General features: G+C 49.3%; 2 protein-coding genes across 2 annotated transcripts; one reads left to right on the forward strand and one right to left on the reverse strand.

Annotated features, from left to right (window-relative positions):
- Positions 1 to 5695: 5695 nt before the first annotated feature.
- On the reverse strand, positions 5696 to 9798 carry LOC116237103 (olfactory receptor 14J1-like). The gene is made up of 4 exons (XM_090130468.1): positions 9078 to 9798; positions 8586 to 8944; positions 7381 to 7500; positions 5696 to 6720 (listed from the first exon to the last, which is right to left on the reverse strand). Exon 4 carries the CDS (start codon positions 6695 to 6697, stop codon positions 5762 to 5764), a length of 936 nt encoding a protein of 311 aa, XP_089986594.1. The 5' UTR covers positions 6698 to 6720; positions 7381 to 7500; positions 8586 to 8944; positions 9078 to 9798; the 3' UTR covers positions 5696 to 5761.
- Positions 9799 to 14103: 4305 nt separating this feature from the next.
- On the forward strand, positions 14104 to 17336 carry LOC116237108 (olfactory receptor 14C36-like). Its single transcript, XM_090130318.1, has 3 exons — positions 14104 to 14839; positions 14973 to 15331; positions 16366 to 17336. The coding sequence occupies exon 3, from the start codon at positions 16380 to 16382 to the stop codon at positions 17334 to 17336; it is 957 nt and encodes a 318-aa protein (XP_089986444.1). The 5' UTR covers positions 14104 to 14839; positions 14973 to 15331; positions 16366 to 16379.
- The last annotated feature ends 552 nt before the right edge of the window (positions 17337 to 17888 follow it).

Raw genomic sequence — 17888 nt, forward strand, 5'->3', positions numbered from 1 at the left:
AGACAATACCGTGGACCAGTTTTTTTTGTGAAATCCCCGAGATTCTGAAGCTCTCCTGCTCAGAATCAGACTACCTCAGGGAAATTTTGAATATCTATTTTAGTCTTTGCTTAATCTTCGGTTGTTTTGTATTCATTGTGCTCTCCTATGTGCAGATCTTCAGGTCTGTGCTTAGGATGGCCTCTGAGCAGGAACGGCACAAAGCCTTCTCCACATGCCTCCCTCACATGGCCGTGGTCTCCCTGTTAGTCAGCACTCTCTTGTTTGCCTACCTGAAGCCACACTCCCTTTCTTCTCCATCCCTGGACCTGGTGGTGTCATTTCTGTACTCGGTGATACCTCCCACAGTGAATCCTCTCATCTACGGTGTGAGGAACCAGGAGCTCAGGGATACCCTGAGGAAACTTTGGGAAATCCCAAAGTGTTTGTTACTTCCTAAAATGTGCATTTTCTTTTAAATATAGTTATTCTTATAATGCTATTATAGTCAATTATGTATTTTTACCCAGTCATCTCATGTGCCTACAGCACTCGGCTTCCCATGCCCATAAACACAATGAAGAGGACAGCAGAAATTCATTTCTCTCAGCTCACTTTTCTTCCCTTCTCCTCTAGAGCTGGAGGAGAAACCCCCTTACGCAGGGGGGATCCAGGAGTCAAGAGCCTAAACAGCAGCCCAAAATTCCTTGGAGGCTGCCCCCACTACTCAGTGAGCTTCTGCTCCTGAAGTTCTTTACTATGAGAGTGGTGAGGTGCTGGAACAGCTGCCCAGAGAGATTGTGGATGCCCCCATCCCTAGAGGCATTCAAGGCCAGATTGGATGGGCAGACTGGTCTAGTATGAAACTGGGAGGTTGGTGGCCCTGCATGTGGAGTGGGAATTGGAGATTCATGATCCTTGAGGTCCCTTCCAACCCTGGTCATTCTGTGATTCTGTGGTTCTGTGATTCTGCTCCTTCAAGTCATGGCTGCTGCTTTCCTGGGGCCATGACGATGGACAAGGGCAAGATGTGGTCGTTTGAGTGCTGCTCTCTTTCCACTTCCATGCTTTCCTATTGTACCTCTTCACTCCTGGTAACCCTCGGGTCTCACATGAATTGACAGCAGTCCGGTTGTCTCCACAGTGGCATCCAGTGGCACCCAGTGTCAGTGAGGTAGCAGGCAGGAACAGGCAATATGTACCAATGTGTCAGAGTTTGTCTCGCTGCTGCCAGCACCATAAGACAAGGGGCTGCTTGTCACAGACTAGGAACACGACACAGGGTTCTTGTGCAAAAATTCTCCTTTATTTTCCCATGCAAGGTTTTTATAGTCTAACACATGTATTCAGGACATTTCCACTAACAATCCATTGGCTAGAAAACAAATAAGTTTCAAAACAGATCTTCATAGCAGCAAGCTTATCTTACGCTTAGATACTGTAAGAAACATGCTCAATGTCAACAATTTCTAATCAGGCAAAGATCTCTGTGAAGAGCAGTTTGTTCATTACTGCAATAATGGGCGCACAGCTCCTACTGACCAGCAAGAAATAGCACAACTAGTAAGCAAAATCCATCCCGTTACATACCCTGGGTCTGACGCAGGTAAAGCCTCTCCTGGCACTCATTGGTTGAGCATCTCAGGCTCACAATCTTCTAACACTATGGCTATGTTACACTTCCATAGCTATGTTACACTTCCATAGTTATGTATACACTTCAACACGTCTGCTACCAATCCATTGTATTTTGGTATGTTCTGGACATTTTATTGTGATAGGAGGACAGTATTTTCACTTGTTCTGTCTCTCCTTTACTCTACTGCTTGTACCAATTCTACCTAGGTCGAAACGCCCCAGTCTCAACTTGACTCTGTTCAGGAGTTTTCTTTGTTAAAGGTTTCTTATCCTATGCTATATATAGAAAATGCTGAAATTTCCACTGCAAAAATACAATCTACATCTCAGAGGCCCATGGCCATTCTGGGCCCTTCTGGACAGAAATGAAAGGGGATTGCATTTGCACCATGATAAAACATAGTATCATTATTATGATTATTAATATCATTATTCAACCTGCTGGGTCATCCTGAAACCAAGGTCCATCTGTCCACGTGTGGGTCATTCAAGACTCCTGTAGACACAAAAGGAAAGAAAATGCACTCAGTCACGTTTGATTGCAAGCATTAAGAAGGTGACATCTATCCAGAATAACTTAACCAAACAATTTTTTGCAACTCACACTTAGGGAGTTTTGGGAATAGGTAGTACCACTGATATTGCTCCAATCTGAGGTGTTCTCAGCAGTACAGGTTGCTACAAAATCCCATAAGATTTTTTCCTAGCTTGTTATGAACTTCTAGGATGGTTGCATTCACAGATAGACAAATGGCTTTCATGTTGAGGCAGCCACCCCCACTTCATCTACTAGTTAATTGGTTGGCAGCATTATACAATTGCAAACACCACCCAGAATCAAGTATTTCTTAAAAACAAACAAACAAACAAACAAACAAACTTAACTGACCAGTTGGTGAGTTCAGCGATGCCCTTAGCATGAGAATAAAAGGGAGTGTGGCATACCCAACAAACCCCTTCCTACTTGGCCCAGTCTTAGAATCGTAGAATCATAGAGTCCTTAGAGTTGGAAGGGACCTCTGAAGGTCAACTATCCCAACTCCCCTGCAGTGCACAAGGTCACCACAGCTCCATCAGGCTGCCCAGGGCCTGATCCAGCCTCACTTGGAAAATCTCCAGGGACAGGGCATCAACCACATCAGTGGCCCATCTGTGCCTGTGCCTCACCAGCCTCACTGTAAAATTCTTCTTCATTATATCTCACCTAAATCTACCCTCTCTGAGCTTGAAGCCATTTCCCTTTGTCCTTGCCACAGACTTTGCTAACGATTCTGTCCCCTTCTTTCCTGTTGCTCCCCTTTAGATACTAACAGGCTGCTCACAGGTTACCTTGCAGCCTTCTCTTCTCCAGGCTGCACAGCCCCACCTCATGCCTGTCCTCGTAAGAGTCATGTTCCATTCTGTGGATCACTTTTGTGGCCCTTCTTTATACGTGCTCCAACAGCTCCATGTCTCCTGTACTGAGGACTCCACATCTGGACACAGTACTCCAGGTGAATTCTCACCAGCGCGCAGTAGAGGAGCAGGATCACCTCTCTCACCCTGCTGGTCACACTTCTTCTGAAGCAACCCAGAGTACGGCTGGCTTTCTGGGCTGTGAGGGCACATTGCTGGCTCACGTCCAGCTTCCCATCCATGGGAAAAAAAAAAAAAAAAAGGAAAGCACAAATGGTATTGGAACTGTGCAGAGTGTCATTCGCCCCACGCTTCAAGGTAACAGCCATGTACCATCCTGTGGTTTTACGTGTGTGACCATGGAGAGGGTACGAGGATGTGGGATGGCAAAACTCACCTCAGCCCTACAGGCATGGGTACGTGAGGTGCAAGGGAAAACAATCACAAGAAAGGGTCCTTCCAGGAAAATGGCAGCTCATCAGGTCCACAGAAATAGGAGGCTCTAGCTGACACTGATGCACAATGTACTCTAATGCCATCCAGTTATAAAGGGACAAAACCAATTTGTATTTCAGGAGTGACAGGGGAACACAAGAGTGAACTCAGCTAGAGGCCAAAGTGAGCCTAACTAAATGAGTGGCAAAGGAACGTTTGTGATTACCATTGTGACTGGCCTAGAGGCTCTGTGCATCCCTGCTACAGATTGCTTTGGGAGAGAGCACTCCAAGGACCCAAAAAGGGTACTGGTGGGCTTTCAGTACAGCTGCCTTGGAGATGGAGGGCATTAAACAGCTGTATACCTTGTCTGGTCTCTCAGAGGACCCTTCTGTTGCAGGATTGCTAAGAGCAGGGCTACTGAAGAACAGCAAAATAACCATCAGGTAGACTGAGCTGCCAAAATTGAGGTGGCTCAGATAGACCTGGACTGGCAGAAAACAAGGGTGAATTATTTCCAGCTCGGTGGGCCCATGAGACCTCGGGCCATCAAGGGAGAGATGCAACATACGAGTGGGCTAGAGACCGAGGGGTGGACTTAACTGTGGATGCAATTGCACAGGTTATTCATGACTGTGAAACATGTGCCACAATTAAACAAGACTGGACAATGAAACCTCTTTTGGGGGAAGGGCGATGGCAAAAGTATAAATATGGGGAGGCATGGTAGGTAGATTCAATCACCTTGGCACGATCTCGCAGTGGTGTTATGTGCTCACCATGGTGGAGGGAACCACTGGGTGGCTTGAAACATATGCAGTACCCCATGCTACCGCCCAAAACACCATATTAGGTCTTGTGAAACAAGTCCTTTGGCAACATGGCACCCCAGAAAGAATTGAGTCAGATAACATGACTCATTTCAATAATTCTCTTGTAAATACTTGGGCCAAAGATCATGGCATTGAGTGGATTTACCATATTCCCTACCATGCACCAGCCTCTCATAAAATTGAATGATAGAATGGGTTGTTAAAAACTGTGCTGAAAGCAATGGGTGGCGGAACATTTAAGCACTGGGAGAAGTATTTGGCAGAAGACACCTGGTTGGACAGTGTCAGAGGAGCTATCAATCATGATGGTCCTATCCAATCCAGCTCCATAAATACTGTAGAGGGAGATAAAATCCCTGTTGTACATGTAAAGAGCATGTTGGGAAAAGCAGTTTTCTTCCAGCCTCTGGAAAGGGCAAACCACTCTCCTCTGGAGATGTTTTTGCACAGGGCCCGTTGATGTTATAAGAAATCAAAGAATGCCGTGTGTTACTTAACATCTCTATGTGAGGAAGAGAAAAAGAGAGAGACTGAGTTGGGGGAGAGAGAGAGAGAGGAACAGAGAAAGAGATCACAAGTCCGGGTTCCAGCTTTGATCCTGCAGAGAGAGGTGTGGGGTCCTTGGCTTGTGGGTGTGCTTGTCCCATAGTTTTGAAGCATGGAAGTCTCAAAACAGAACCTCAAAGATCTCTCTGGCATCCTTCTGTGGCTCCTAGGTTTACAGCTGTGAGTGAGTTGGCAATAAACAAGTCCATCAAAAACAAGTTTGCAGTCAGAACTTCCTACAGCACAATGGGAACTTTTTGGACAGAGCAAGGCTGTCTCATTTTTCACAGGATTCCCTCCTCCCCCAAGACTCCAACCTTTGTCTGTTGACATGGCAATGCTCTTCCAAGCCTTTGAGACAACTCCAGGCACACCGCAGGCAAAGTGTTTTTTGTTGGTCTGCTACGTAATGCAGGACCTGAGGGCTGACACAAGTGCAAGGAGAAAGGAGAACAGCGTGCAAAGGTGGTGCAAAGAGAGCAGCACTGAAAAGAGCACGTCCTGCTGCTGCCCATGGCCGTGGCTCCAAGGAAGCAGCAGCACAACTCCAAGGCAGCAGAGAGGGAGCGCCCAGCAGGTGGTGAGGGGCAGCCCCACAGACACCAGGGCTGCTGCAACGTGTGGCATTGGGCTCTTGGTTCCTGCACTCCTCTTGTGTGCAGGGCTGCTCTCTGCGATCCAGAGCAGGTAGGAGCTGATATAAATGAGTTTCTGATGAATTCTTTATCTATTCAAAGAGCCCAGCTACTTTTGTACTTTGGTAGGATTTCCAGCCAGAAACAAAGAAGAAAATAAAGAAGAAATGTGATGAACAGCATTGCTTTATTGCAACTAAAATTATCATAGGAACAATAAAAAGGGAGGGACGGTGAAAGAGATGAAATAAAGGCATTCTGAGCTTTTCCTGAATTTCTGATAGTCATACGATAAACATGTTATTGATGCCGAAGCAAGATATCTCCAAACAGTTTTCTGAGAGCATCCTTGAGCTCCTGGTTCCTCATGCTGTAGATGACGGGGTTCATTACTGGAGGTACCACCGTGTATATCACTGCCACCACCAGATCCAGGAATGGGGAGGAGATGGAAAGTGGCTTCAGGTGGGCAAACATCACAGTGCTGAGAAACAGGGAGAGCACAGCCAGGTGAGGGAGGCACGTGGAGAAGGCTTTGTGCCGTCCCTGCTCAGAGGGCATCCTCTGCACAGCCCTGAAGATCTGCACATAGGACAGCACAATGAATATGAAACAAGCATAAAAGATTAAGGCACTAAATATGATAAGTCCAACTTCTCTCAGGTAAAAAGCAGAACAGGAGAGCTTGAGGATCTGGGGGATTTCACAGAAGAACTGATCCACAGCATTGCCTTTGCAGAGAGGCAGTGAAAATGTACTGGCAGTGTGCAGAAGAGAATTAAGGGCCCCAGTGCCCCAGGCAGCTGCTGCCATGGTGGCACAAGCTCTGCTGTCCATCAAGGTCCCATAATGAAGCGGCTTGCAGATGGCAACGTAGCGGTCATAGGACATGATGGTGAGAATGCAATATTCTGCTGAGATGAAGAAGAGAAAGAAAAAGAGCTGTGCAGCACATCCTGCATAGGAGATGGTCCTGGTGTCCCAGAGGGCATTGGCCATGGCTTTGGGGAGAGTGGTGGAGATGCAGCCCAGGTCGAGGAGGGCGAGGTTGAGGAGGAAGAAGTACATGGGGGTGTGCAGGCGGTGGTGGCAGGCTACGGCTGTGCTGATGAGGCCGTTGCCCAGGAGGGCAGCCAGGTAGATGCCCAGCAAGAGCCAGAAGTGCAGGAGCTGCAGCTGCCGCGTGTCTGCCAATGCCAGCAGGAGGAACTCGCTGATGGAGCTGTTGTTGGGCATCTGGTACTTCTGTGGATGTGGTTCTGTGCACAGAGAAGAAGACAAGAAAAGATCTCAGAGGAGTCAGCCCTGCTCTAAGCCTTTGGGGAAATGGAAGTTTCCATCAGTAACTCTTAGATTTTAAATGGAAAGTTTCCTGCACTTGGATCCCCGCTTTAAATTATTCAGATTCTGTCCTCAGGCTTTTTGGGAATATTAGCATTTTATCACAATGAGCCATGAAACTGGCACTCTGTCCATCGGTCTGGGTAAGGGAAGATGATGGCATTCATCTCGTCCTACTTTTCTATACTTCAGAGATGGGTATGAACCCATCTCAATCACAGAACTCATGTTCCCACGCTGGGCAAGAGAGAAAGAGATGCTCATGAGATCAGCACTGAACCAAACTTCTACACAGTTTGTCATTTTGGTAGGGGAGAGCCTGACTTCAAATCAATTTGCAGAATGCTCTGTTTCTTCAGATGAAAAAGCTTTGCTTTATGCAGTCTCCCACTGATTAAAATAATCATTATATCTTGCTTTCAATGAGATGAGAAGGAAAAAATTTTCTATGAATTGGGTTTGGATTTCCCCTTAAAAAGTGTGACTCTAAAAAATCTTCAGGTTTGCTTTCCTGGCGTAAGCACAAGTCAGTCCTCAGAGAAGAGTCAAGCTGCTCTGTCCATCAGGCTTGTACCTACCTGCCCCGTGCTGCCCCTTGCTCAGCTGGAGGACAGCTGCACACACAGGTTGCTCCGGAGAAGAGCCCAGGCTGTGCAGAGGGCCAATGTCCAACAGCTGTCTCTCAGCCCAGCTCAGCTCTGTGGGGGAGGAGGAAAGGGACATGGTGAGGCTAATGATTCACATCATAGGAGCAAAGGCTCTCAGATTGGAGGATGGGCGCACAGGAGCTGTGCCCATCTTGGGGCTTGTGGCAGCCTTCCAGGGCACCGCCACAGTGGTAGCCTCGAGCTGATGTCTCCTGCGGAGAACAAGCTCATTCCTTAATCAGAAAAAATCTCACTGCACCAATCGTCAGAAGTGTTAAGGAGAGGGACAACATGGTCTTAAGAAAACTCCCCTACGACAGGATCAGTAGCAGAACTGGAGCTTATCATCCCCCATCAGCACTGCGGTTGCAAGGGGCACTCCAGGAAGCCTTCTCCTTCCCCAGCTGCACACACACCTCCCAAGCAGCACAGTCCAAAACCACATTGCAGAGCCTTACTGTCAAAAGTTCCCTATCTGTCTGTGCCCATACTTACATTCTAAAGCTGTTCCTTACAGGAGCTGCTTCAAATATCTCCTTGATGCAAGAGTCTCTGTGATTAATTCAAACACATTTGTGCTTTCATTTAGGTGAAAAATAAAAGCTCATGCTCTGCAAGGTCCTTATGTGAAAGATGGATACATGGGAAATATCCACAGAAGCGTCAAGAGCCCCTACCCCAGGCAGCAGCTGTGGCAGCAGAAGGCCCCTGCCCTGCCCTGCCCTGCCCTGCTGGAGGGCTCCTTCCCCCCACACATCTCCCCGCAGCGCCCTGGGCAGCTCCCCGGGCAGGCTGAGTGCTGAGTGCTGAGTGCTGAGTGCTGAGTGCTGAGTGCTGAGCCTGGCAGGCAGCAGAGTCCCTGCCCTGGCACACAGCCCCTGGGGCACAGCAGGGACCTGCTCTGCCGGACAGCCCTGGGCACCCGGCTGCAGCCCCGGCTGCACAGCCTGCAGCCGTCCTGGGACACGCAGCCCTCAGTGCTGTGCTCTGATGCTGCAGCACAGAAGCCTTCAGCTGGAGCAGGTCCTGCTCTGCAAAAAAGAAGCATGGAGTGCCTCCTGACTGATACGCTGGTCTAACAAGACCAAGAGCGATTGGATGGTCTTGTGTACTTTGCCCTGCCAATGTCGACTTACTGTGTTAAGGTCTGCAAGCACTGATCCTTCCGTGAACTCAGCCTTCTCCCTTCTACACAGCGTGTTGCATTTCTCTCCCTTCTGTCTCCTCATTGTCACCTACAGGCCATGTCTTCGGAGTCCTGCACTGTGCAGAGAAGCTGCTCCTGTACCAGCAGCTGTATGAGCTCCCTGTGTCCCAGAAGCACAGCCCAGCTCAGCAGCAGAGGCACAAGGGATCCCTTTCTCCATCCCTTTGTGCTCCCTGCAGATGTCCCCAGGGCTTGACAGGATGATACGTGGAAAAATACTCAAGGAGTCCTTGATGTTCCTTCCCTCTGTGTGGAAAAGCACTTTGCTTCCCAGCAGTGTCATTGCTCCTGTCAGAGACAAAGTTAAGTAGAAAAACCACCCTCCCTTGTCCCAACACCAACAGGACACCTGGGCAGTGACAGGCAGGGATCACAGGTGCCCAAGCAGAAGAAAATTACTCAGATGAGTTGATTGAGGTACCTCGTTCTGGATCTGGAGATATTCTTTTGGTGGGAAATCTCTCTAAGTGAAGTGAAAGATACCTATGTGGAGTCAATTGAACCTCTTCTCTACTCATTTTGTGCAAAACAGCACCCAGAAATACAGAGCTGAGAAAGTGGATTCATGTGCCATAGGGAGAACTACGTCTCTCTTCAGCCCAAGCTGTACTCCCCAGCTGCCCTAAGAGCAAAATGGTCTCTGTCTCATGTACACCCTTCATTGCCTAGCCATGTTCAGGGTGGCTGAGTATAACACACATGCCCAAATACTCTTCTATATTGCTCCTCCGTCTAAAAGCCAAATATGGCCTGCACTCTGCTGCCAGACGGGTGGAGAAAAATGCGCTGCCATTGTCATTGTGACATATCCCTTGTCAGCCTTTGACTCCAGTTCATATTGGAGTTCTAGCATGCCTGGCGCAGCAGTGCTTAGCAGTGGCGTGACTTCATTCCGGCCATGATAGTCCTCTCATCCTCTATTCCCCATTAGACTATTGGGCCAAATAGGACATTAGTGAGTCTAGACGACCAAATGGGTGAGTGAATCTTGCTGATTACTCCTTGATTCTGCAGGTGGTGAATCAGATGATGAATGAGAAACAGGGAGTCCCTGCTGATGCAATATTGATGTCAACATGCCATTTCAGCAGCGATCGGCACCTGCTGCCTTTCTGCTCTTAGCAATCCTGCAACAGAAGGGTCCTCTGAGAGACCAGACAAGGTATACAGCTGTTTAATGTCCTCCGTCTCCAAGGCAGCTGTACTGAAAGCCCACCAGTACCCTTTTTGGGTCCTTGAAGTGCTCTCTCCCAAAGCAATCTGTAGCAGGGATGCACAGAGCCTCTGGGCCAGTCACAATGGTAATCACAAACGTTCCTTTGCCACTCATTTAGTTAGGCTCACTTTGGCCTCTAGCAGAGTTAACTCTTGGATTCCCCTGTCACTCCTGACATACAAGTCGGTTTTGTCCCTTTATAACTGGATGGCATTAGAGTTGTGCAGCAGTGTCAGCTAGAGCCTCCTATTTCTTTAGTCCTGATGTGCCAGGCCATTGAATCCATGCAGTCCAATAAACCCAATTGCCCCTTTCCTCTACCTAGCTGCAGGCATGGCCCCTTGAGTTCTGATTTGTGTATGCATAACTCATCTTTTGTGTGTAAAAACCAGAAGGCTCACTGACAACCTCAGGGATAAGATCAGACCATCAGGCTCACTGGAAACCGTCACTTTCCTGGAAGAACCCTTTCTTGTGTTTGTTTTCCCTTGCACCTCACGTACCCATGCCTGTAGGGCTGAGGTGAGTTTTGCCATCCCACTTCCTCATACCCTCTTCATGGTCACACAGGTAGAATCACAGGATGGTACATGGCTGTTACCTTGAAGCGTGGGACGAGTGACACTGCAGAGTTCCAATACCATTTGTACCTTACTTCCCTTTCTTTTTTTTTTTCTTTCTTTTTTCTTTCTGTTTTTTTTTTTTTTGCCAGTCATGAAACCCCAAGCTGTGAGGTGTGGTTGACACGACCATGGATGGGAAGCTGGACGTGAGCCAGCAATGTGCTCTCACAGCCCAGAAAGCCAGCCGTACTCTGGGTTGCTTCAGAAGAAGCGTGGCCAGCAGGATGAGAGAGGTGATCCTGCTCCTCTACTGCGCGCTGGTGAGAATTCACCTGGAGTACTGCGTCCAGATGTGGAGTCCTCAGTACAGGGGAGACATGGAGCTGTTGGAGCACGTATAAAGTGGGCCACAAAGAAGGGCCACAAAAGTGATCCGCAGAACGGAGTACCTCTCTTGACGAGGACAGGCAGAGAGGTGGGGCTGTGCAGCCTGGAGAAGAGAAGGCTGCAAGGTAACCTGAGAGCAGCCTGTCAGTATCTAAAGGGGAGCTACAGGAAAGAAGGGGACAGAATCTTTAGCAAAGACTGTGGCAAGGACAAAGGGAAATGGCTTCAAGCTCAGAGAGGGTAGATTTAGATTAGATGTAAGCAAAAAGTATTTTACAGTGAGGCTGGTGAGGCACAGGCACAAATGGACCACTGATGTGGTTGATACCCTGTCCCTGGAGACTTTGCAAGTGAGGCTGGAAAAGGCGCTGGGCAGCCTGATGGAGCTGTGGTGACCTTGTGCACCCTGCAGTGTGGAGTTGGGCTAGATGACCTTCAGAGGTCCCTTCCAACTCTAAGGATTCTATGATTCTACGATTCTAAGACTGGGCCATGTAGGAAGGGGTTTGTTGGGTATGCCACACTCCCTCCTATTCTCAGGCTAAGGGAATCGCTGAACACACCAACTGGTTGGTTAAGTTTCTTTCAGAAATACTTGAATCTGGGTGGTGTTTCCTGATATAGCTGGGGATTTCCCAAAGTTTCCTCAGGGCATCCCTGAGCTCCTGGTTCCTCACACTGTAGATGAAAGGATTCACTGTGGGAGGTATCACCGAGTACAGAAATGACACCACCAGGTCCAGGGATGGGGTAGAAAGGGAGTGTGGCTTCAGGTAGGCAAACAAGAGAGTGCTGACTAACAGGGAGACCACGGCCATGTGAGGGAGGCACGTGGAGAAGGCTTTGTGCCGTCCCTGCTCAGAGGCCATCCTCAGCACAGACCTGAAGATCTGCACATAGGAGAGCACAATGAATACAAAACAACCAAAGATTAAACAAAGACTAAAATAGATATTCACAGTTTCCCTGAGGTAGTCTGATTCTGAGCAGGAGAGCTTGAGGATCTGGGCTACTTCACAGAAGTTCTGGTCCACAGTATTGTTTTGGCAGAGAGGCAGGGAAAATGTGTTGGCAGTGTGCAGCAGAGCATGGAGAGCCCCAGCGCCCCAGGCAGCTGCTGCCATGGTGGCACAAGCTCTGCTGTCCATCAAGGTCCCGTAGTGCAGGGGCTTGCAGATGGCAACGTAGCGGTCATAGGACATGATAGTGAGAATGCAATATTCTGCTGACATGAGAAAGACAAAAAGGAAGGGATGTGACGAGGTAGGCTAAAGCCCACCTGGAATTGAATCTAGCAAAGGTGGTAAAGGATAATAAAAAAGGCTTTTTTAAGTATGTTAACAGTAAAAGGAAGACTAGGGAGAATGTAGGTCCCCTACTAAGTGAGGGGGGTGTTCTGGTAACGGGGGATGCTGAGAAGGCGGAGATACTGAACGCCTTCTTTGCTTCTGTCTTCAGTGAAAAAGCTCCCCCTTGGGTATCCCAGGCCCTGGTGGTTAGTGAGAAGGTCTGGGGAATGGAAGACTTCCCTTTAGTCAGGGAAGAGGCGGTCCGAGAGCACCTAGGCAACACCAATGTTCATAAATCCATGGGACCCAATGGGGTGCATCCACGGGTGCTGAGGGAGCTGGCAGAGGTGATTGCTGAACCGCTCTCTATCATCTTTGAGAGGTCTTGGAGAACGGGGGAGGTGCCTGAAGACTGGAGGATAGCCAGTGTCACTCCGGTCTTCAAAAAGGGCAAGAAGGAAGATCGAGGTAATTACAGGCCAGTCAGCCTCACCTCTGTCCCTGGAAAGGTGATGGAACAGATTGTGCTGGATGCCATCTCCAGACAACTGGAAGAAAAGGAGGTTATCAGGAGTAGACAGCATGGGTTCACCAGGGGGAGGTCGTGCTTGACCAACCTGGTAGCCTTCTATGATGTTGTCACTGGCTGGGTGGATGGGGGGAGAGCAAGGGATGAAGTCTACCTTGATTTCAGCAAGGCATTTGACACTGTCTCCCACGACATCCTTATAACAAAGCTGAGGAAGTGCGAGATAGATGAGTGGACACTGAGGTGGGTTGAGAACTGGCTGACTGGCAGAGCGCAGAGGGTTGTCGTTGGCGGTGCAGAGTCTGGTTGGAGGCCTGTAACCAGCGGTGTTCCCCAGGGGTCGGTGCTGGGTCCGGTCTTGTTCAACATCTTCATCAATGACCTTGATGAGGGGATAGTGGCCACCCTCAGCAAGTTTGCTGATGATATGAAGTTGGGAAGATTGGCTGACACACCCGAAGGCTGTGCTGCCATTCAGCAAGACCTGGACAGGCTGGAGAGCTGGGCAGTAAGAAACCAGATGAGGTTTAACAAAAGCAAGTGTAGAGTCTTGCACCTAGGGAGGAATAATCGCATGCACCGGTACAGGTTGGGGGATGAGCTGCTGGAGAGGAGCTCTGCGGAGAGGGACCTGGGTGTCCTGGTGGACAACAGGTTGGCCATGAGCCAGCAGTGTGCCCTTGTGGCCAAAAAGGCCAATGGCATTCTGGGGTGCATTGAAAAGAGTGTGGCCAGCAGGTCGAGGGAGGTGATCCTCCCCCTCTCCTCTGCCCTGGTGAGGCCTCATCTGGAGTACTGTGTCCAGTTCTGGGCTCCCCAGTACAAAAAAGACAGGGATCTCCTGGAAAGAGTCCAGCGGAGAGCCACAAAGATGGTGAAGGGCCTGGAGCATCTCCCCTATGAAGAAAGGCTGAGTGATCTGGGTCTGTTTAGCCTTGAGAAGAGAAGACTGAGAGGGGACCTGATCCAGGTCTGTAAATATCTAAGGTGTTGGGGGCAAAGTGGCGAGGCCAGACTGTTTTCAGCAGATTGTGGAGACAGGACAAGGGGAAATGGCCAGAAGCTGGAGCATAGGAAGTTCCGCACCAATGTGCGCAAGAACTTCTTTAGGTGAGGTGACGGAGCACTGGAACAGGCTGCCCAGGGAGGTGGTGGAGTCTCCTTCTCTGCAGATATTCACGACCCGCCTGGACACCAACCTGTGCAACCTGGTGTAGGGAACCTGCTTTGGCAGGGGGGTTGGACTCGATGATCTCTGGAGGTCCCTTCCAACCCCTACGATTCGGTGATTCTGTGATTCTGTGAATGTTTGTGATTACCACTGTGACTGGCCCAGAGGCTCTGTGCATCCCTGCTACAGATTGCTTTGGGAGAGAGCACTTCAAGGACCCAAAAAGGGTACTGGTGGGCTTTCAGTACAGCTGCCTTGGAGATGGAGGGCATTAAACAGCTGTATAGCTCAGCTGGTCTCTCAGAGGACCCTTCTGTTGCAGGATTGCTAAGAGCAGAAAGGCAGCAGGTGCCGATCGCTGCTGAAATGGCATGTTGACATCAATATTGCATCAGCAGGGACTCCCTGTTTCTCATTCATCATCTGATTCACCACCTGCAGAATCAAGGAGTAATCAGCAAGATTCACTCACCCATTTGGTCGTCTAGACTCACTAATGTCCTATTTGGCCCAATAGTCTAATGGGGAATAGAGGATGAGAGGACTATCATGGCCGGAATGAAGTCACGCCACTGCTAAGCACTGCTGCGCCAGGCATGCTAGAACTCCAATATGAACTGGAGTCAAAGGCTGACAAGGGATATGTCACAATGACAATGGCAGCGCATTTTTCTCCACCCGTCTGGCAGCAGAGTGCAGGCCATATTTGGCTTTTAGACGGAGGAGCAATATAGAAGAGTATTTGGGCATGTGTGTTATACTCAGCCACCCTGAACATGGCTAGGCAATGAAGGGTGTACATGAGACAGAGACCATTTTGCTCTTAGGGCAGCTGGGGAGTACAGCTTGGGCTGAAGAGAGACGTAGTTCTCCCTATGGCACATGAATCCACTTTCTCAGCTCTGTATTTCTGGGTGCTGTTTTGCACAAAATGAGTAGAGAAGAGGTTCAATTGACTCCACATAGGTATCTTTCACTTCACTTAGAGAGATTTCCCACCAAAAGAATATCTCCAGATCCAGAACGAGGTACCTCAATCAACTCATCTGAGTAATTTTCTTCTGCTTGGGCACCTGTGATCCCTGCCTGTCACTGCCCAGGTGTCCTGTTGGTGTTGGGACAAGGGAGGGTGGTTTTTCTACTTAACTTTGTCTCTGACAGGAGCAATGACACTGCTGGGAAGCAAAGTGCTTTTCCACACAGAGGGAAGGAACATCAAGGACTCCTTGAGTATTTTTCCACGTATCATCCTGTCAAGCCCTGGGGACATCTGCAGGGAGCACAAAGGGATGGAGAAAGGGATCCCTTGTGCCTCTGCTGCTGAGCTGGGCTGTGCTTCTGGGACACAGGGAGCTCATACAGCTGCTGGTACAGGAGCAGCTTCTCTGCACAGTGCAGGACTCCGAAGACATGGCCTGTAGGTGACAATGAGGAGACAGAAGGGAGAGAAATGCAACACGCTGTGTAGAAGGGAGAAGGCTGAGTTCACGGAAGGATCAGTGCTTGCAGACCTTAACACAGTAAGTCGACATTGGCAGGGCAAAGTACACAAGACCATCCAATCGCTCTTGGTCTTGTTAGACCAGCGTATCAGTCAGGAGGCACTCCATGCTTCTTTTTTGCAGAGCAGGACCTGCTCCAGCTGAAGGCTTCTGTGCTGCAGCATCAGAGCACAGCACTGAGGGCTGCGTGTCCCAGGACGGCTGCAGGCTGTGCAGCCGGGGCTGCAGCCGGGTGCCCAGGGCTGTCCGGCAGAGCAGGTCCCTGCTGTGCCCCAGGGGCTGTGTGCCAGGGCAGGGACTCTGCTGCCTGCCAGGCTCAGCACTCAGCACTCAGCACTCAGCACTCAGCACTCAGCACTCAGCCTGCCCGGGGTGCTGCCCAGGGCGCTGTGGGGAGATGTGTGGGGGGAAGGAGCCCCCTGGCCGGACAGAGCAGGACAGGGACCTTCTGCTGCCACAGCTGCTGCCTGGGGCAGGGGCATCACAGCTACACTGCATGCCAGAGTGTGTCCAGGGGCACTTTGAAGAGGAGAGATAAGGAAGGGATTTTCCTTTTCCTATTCTGAGAAAAGGGAAACAGGTTGTAGGCAGAAATCTAAATCAGGCTGTCAACTTTGAACACAGCTCTGAGACTCCTGAATGGTACTTTAATCAATCATCTTTTTTGCGTACAGCCACACAGAATGTATTTTCGGCCTATCCTTCATTTTCTGCATACATGAATAATGCACTTATTCTGCAAATAGGCAGCTTTCTCTATCAGAAATTTAAGGGCACAGAGGTAGTTGCTGGAGACTTGAAGAGGAGTTGGGCTAAAGATATGAGACATGGAAACAGATGGAAATATCCATGAAGATAGGGTAAGAACAGAAAATGAGAGGAAGGCAAAAGCTCCATAAGCTTCTTCTGCTTATGGAATGCTGAGCTTCATGAAATTTATTTCAAGTAATGGAGCGAATGAGCAATGCAATAACAGAAAGAAAAAGTTCTGCAGTATAGCAGGGGAGTGACTCTGAGAATGGTATTGTCATTATCTTCTGTATTCTGAGCAGGACTCCATGCCCAGATGCCCAACAGCAGCTCCATCAGCGAGTTCCTCCTGCTGGCATTGGCAGACACGCGGCAGCTGCAGCTCCTGCACTTCTGGCTCTTGCTGGGCATCTACCTGGCTGCCCTCCTGGGCAACGGCCTCATCAGCACAGCCGTAGCCTGCCACCACCGCCTGCACACCCCCATGTACTTCTTCCTCCTCAACCTCGCCCTCCTCGACCTGGGCTGCATCCCCACCACTCTGCCCAAAGCCATGGCCAATGCCCTCTGGGACACCAGGACCATCTCCTATGCAGGATGTGCTGCACAGCTCTTTTTCTTTTTCTTTTTGTTTTCAGCAGAGTATTCCATTCTCACCATCATGTCCTATGACCACTATGTTGCCATCTGCAAGCCCCTGCACTATGGGACCTTGATGGACAGCAGAGCTTGTGCCACCATGGCAGCAGCAGCTTGGGGCAGTGGGGTTCTCTATTCCCTGCTGTACACTGCCAACATATTTTCACTGCCTCTCTGCCAAGGCAATGCTGTGGATCAGTTCTTGTGTGAAATCCCCCAGATCCTCAAGCTCTCATGCTCAGATGCCTACCTCAGGGAATTTGGACTTACTGTGCTTAGTGCCCTTCTGTTTTTTGGGTGCTTTGATTTCATTGTTGTGTCCTACATGCTGATTTTCAGGACTGTGCAGAGGATGCCCTCTGAGCAGGGACGGCACAAAGCCTTCCCCACGTGCCTCCCTCACCTGGCCGTGGTCTCCCTGTTTCTCAGCACTGCCATGGTTGCCTATTTGAAGCCACCCTCCATCTCCTCCCCATTTCTGGACCTGTTGGTCTCATTTCTGTACTCAGTGGTGCCTCCAGCAGTGAACCCGCTCATCTACAGCATGAGGAACCGGGAGCTCAAAGATGATCTGTGGAAAGTGATGACCAAATGCATATTGAAAACAGTGAACTGCCCACCTTTTTCTATGTAAGAGTTGTAATACAGATTGTAACAGAATCAAACTGTCTTACGTGGTTTATGTATTCATTTTCTAAGTGTAATTTACTGAATGTTTTATTCTGTGTTTTTTTATTCTAATGTTTTTCACTTAAATGTCATTATCCACATCAAATAGTACTCAGTTTGTACCTATGCAGTGTTGCCCAGTCACAGTGTACATAAGGAACCAGGATCTCTGTGAAGCTTATCCAAACAACGGGAATGCAATGACTTTGTCTGTCTTCCTTCTTGTGGGACATTTATGGAGCTGCCAGGGTCAGCTGTTCTCAGCACCCCATAATCCAGCAGGAAGCATACAGCTGTTCATCAAACATGCTAATGGGGCTTCAATGCCTCCTTGCATCCCTGTGCAGAGCTTGAGAGGTCACACCATTGTCCTTCACATGGAGTACAATCTGCCCCACCACACCAAGCCCAGGACCAGCCCTGAGCTCATTCCCTCAGATACTGTCACATAGTTAACTAGATCAATCTATGCCCGTGACAGGGAGATGGATCTCTCCTCCAATGTGTGGATGTCAGA

Source organism: Phasianus colchicus, chromosome 40 (assembly GCF_987193195.1).
Source record: "Phasianus colchicus chromosome 40, bPhaCol1.hap1.1, whole genome shotgun sequence".
Classification (NCBI taxonomy): Eukaryota; Metazoa; Chordata; class Aves; order Galliformes; family Phasianidae; genus Phasianus; species Phasianus colchicus.

Coding starts and splice junctions, on each gene's coding strand:
- LOC116237103 (XM_090130468.1), bottom strand. CDS start 6,697: ATGCCCAACAACAGCTCCATCAGCGAGTTCCTCCTGCTGGCATTGGCA.
- LOC116237108 (XM_090130318.1), top strand. CDS start 16,380: ATGCCCAACAGCAGCTCCATCAGCGAGTTCCTCCTGCTGGCATTGGCA.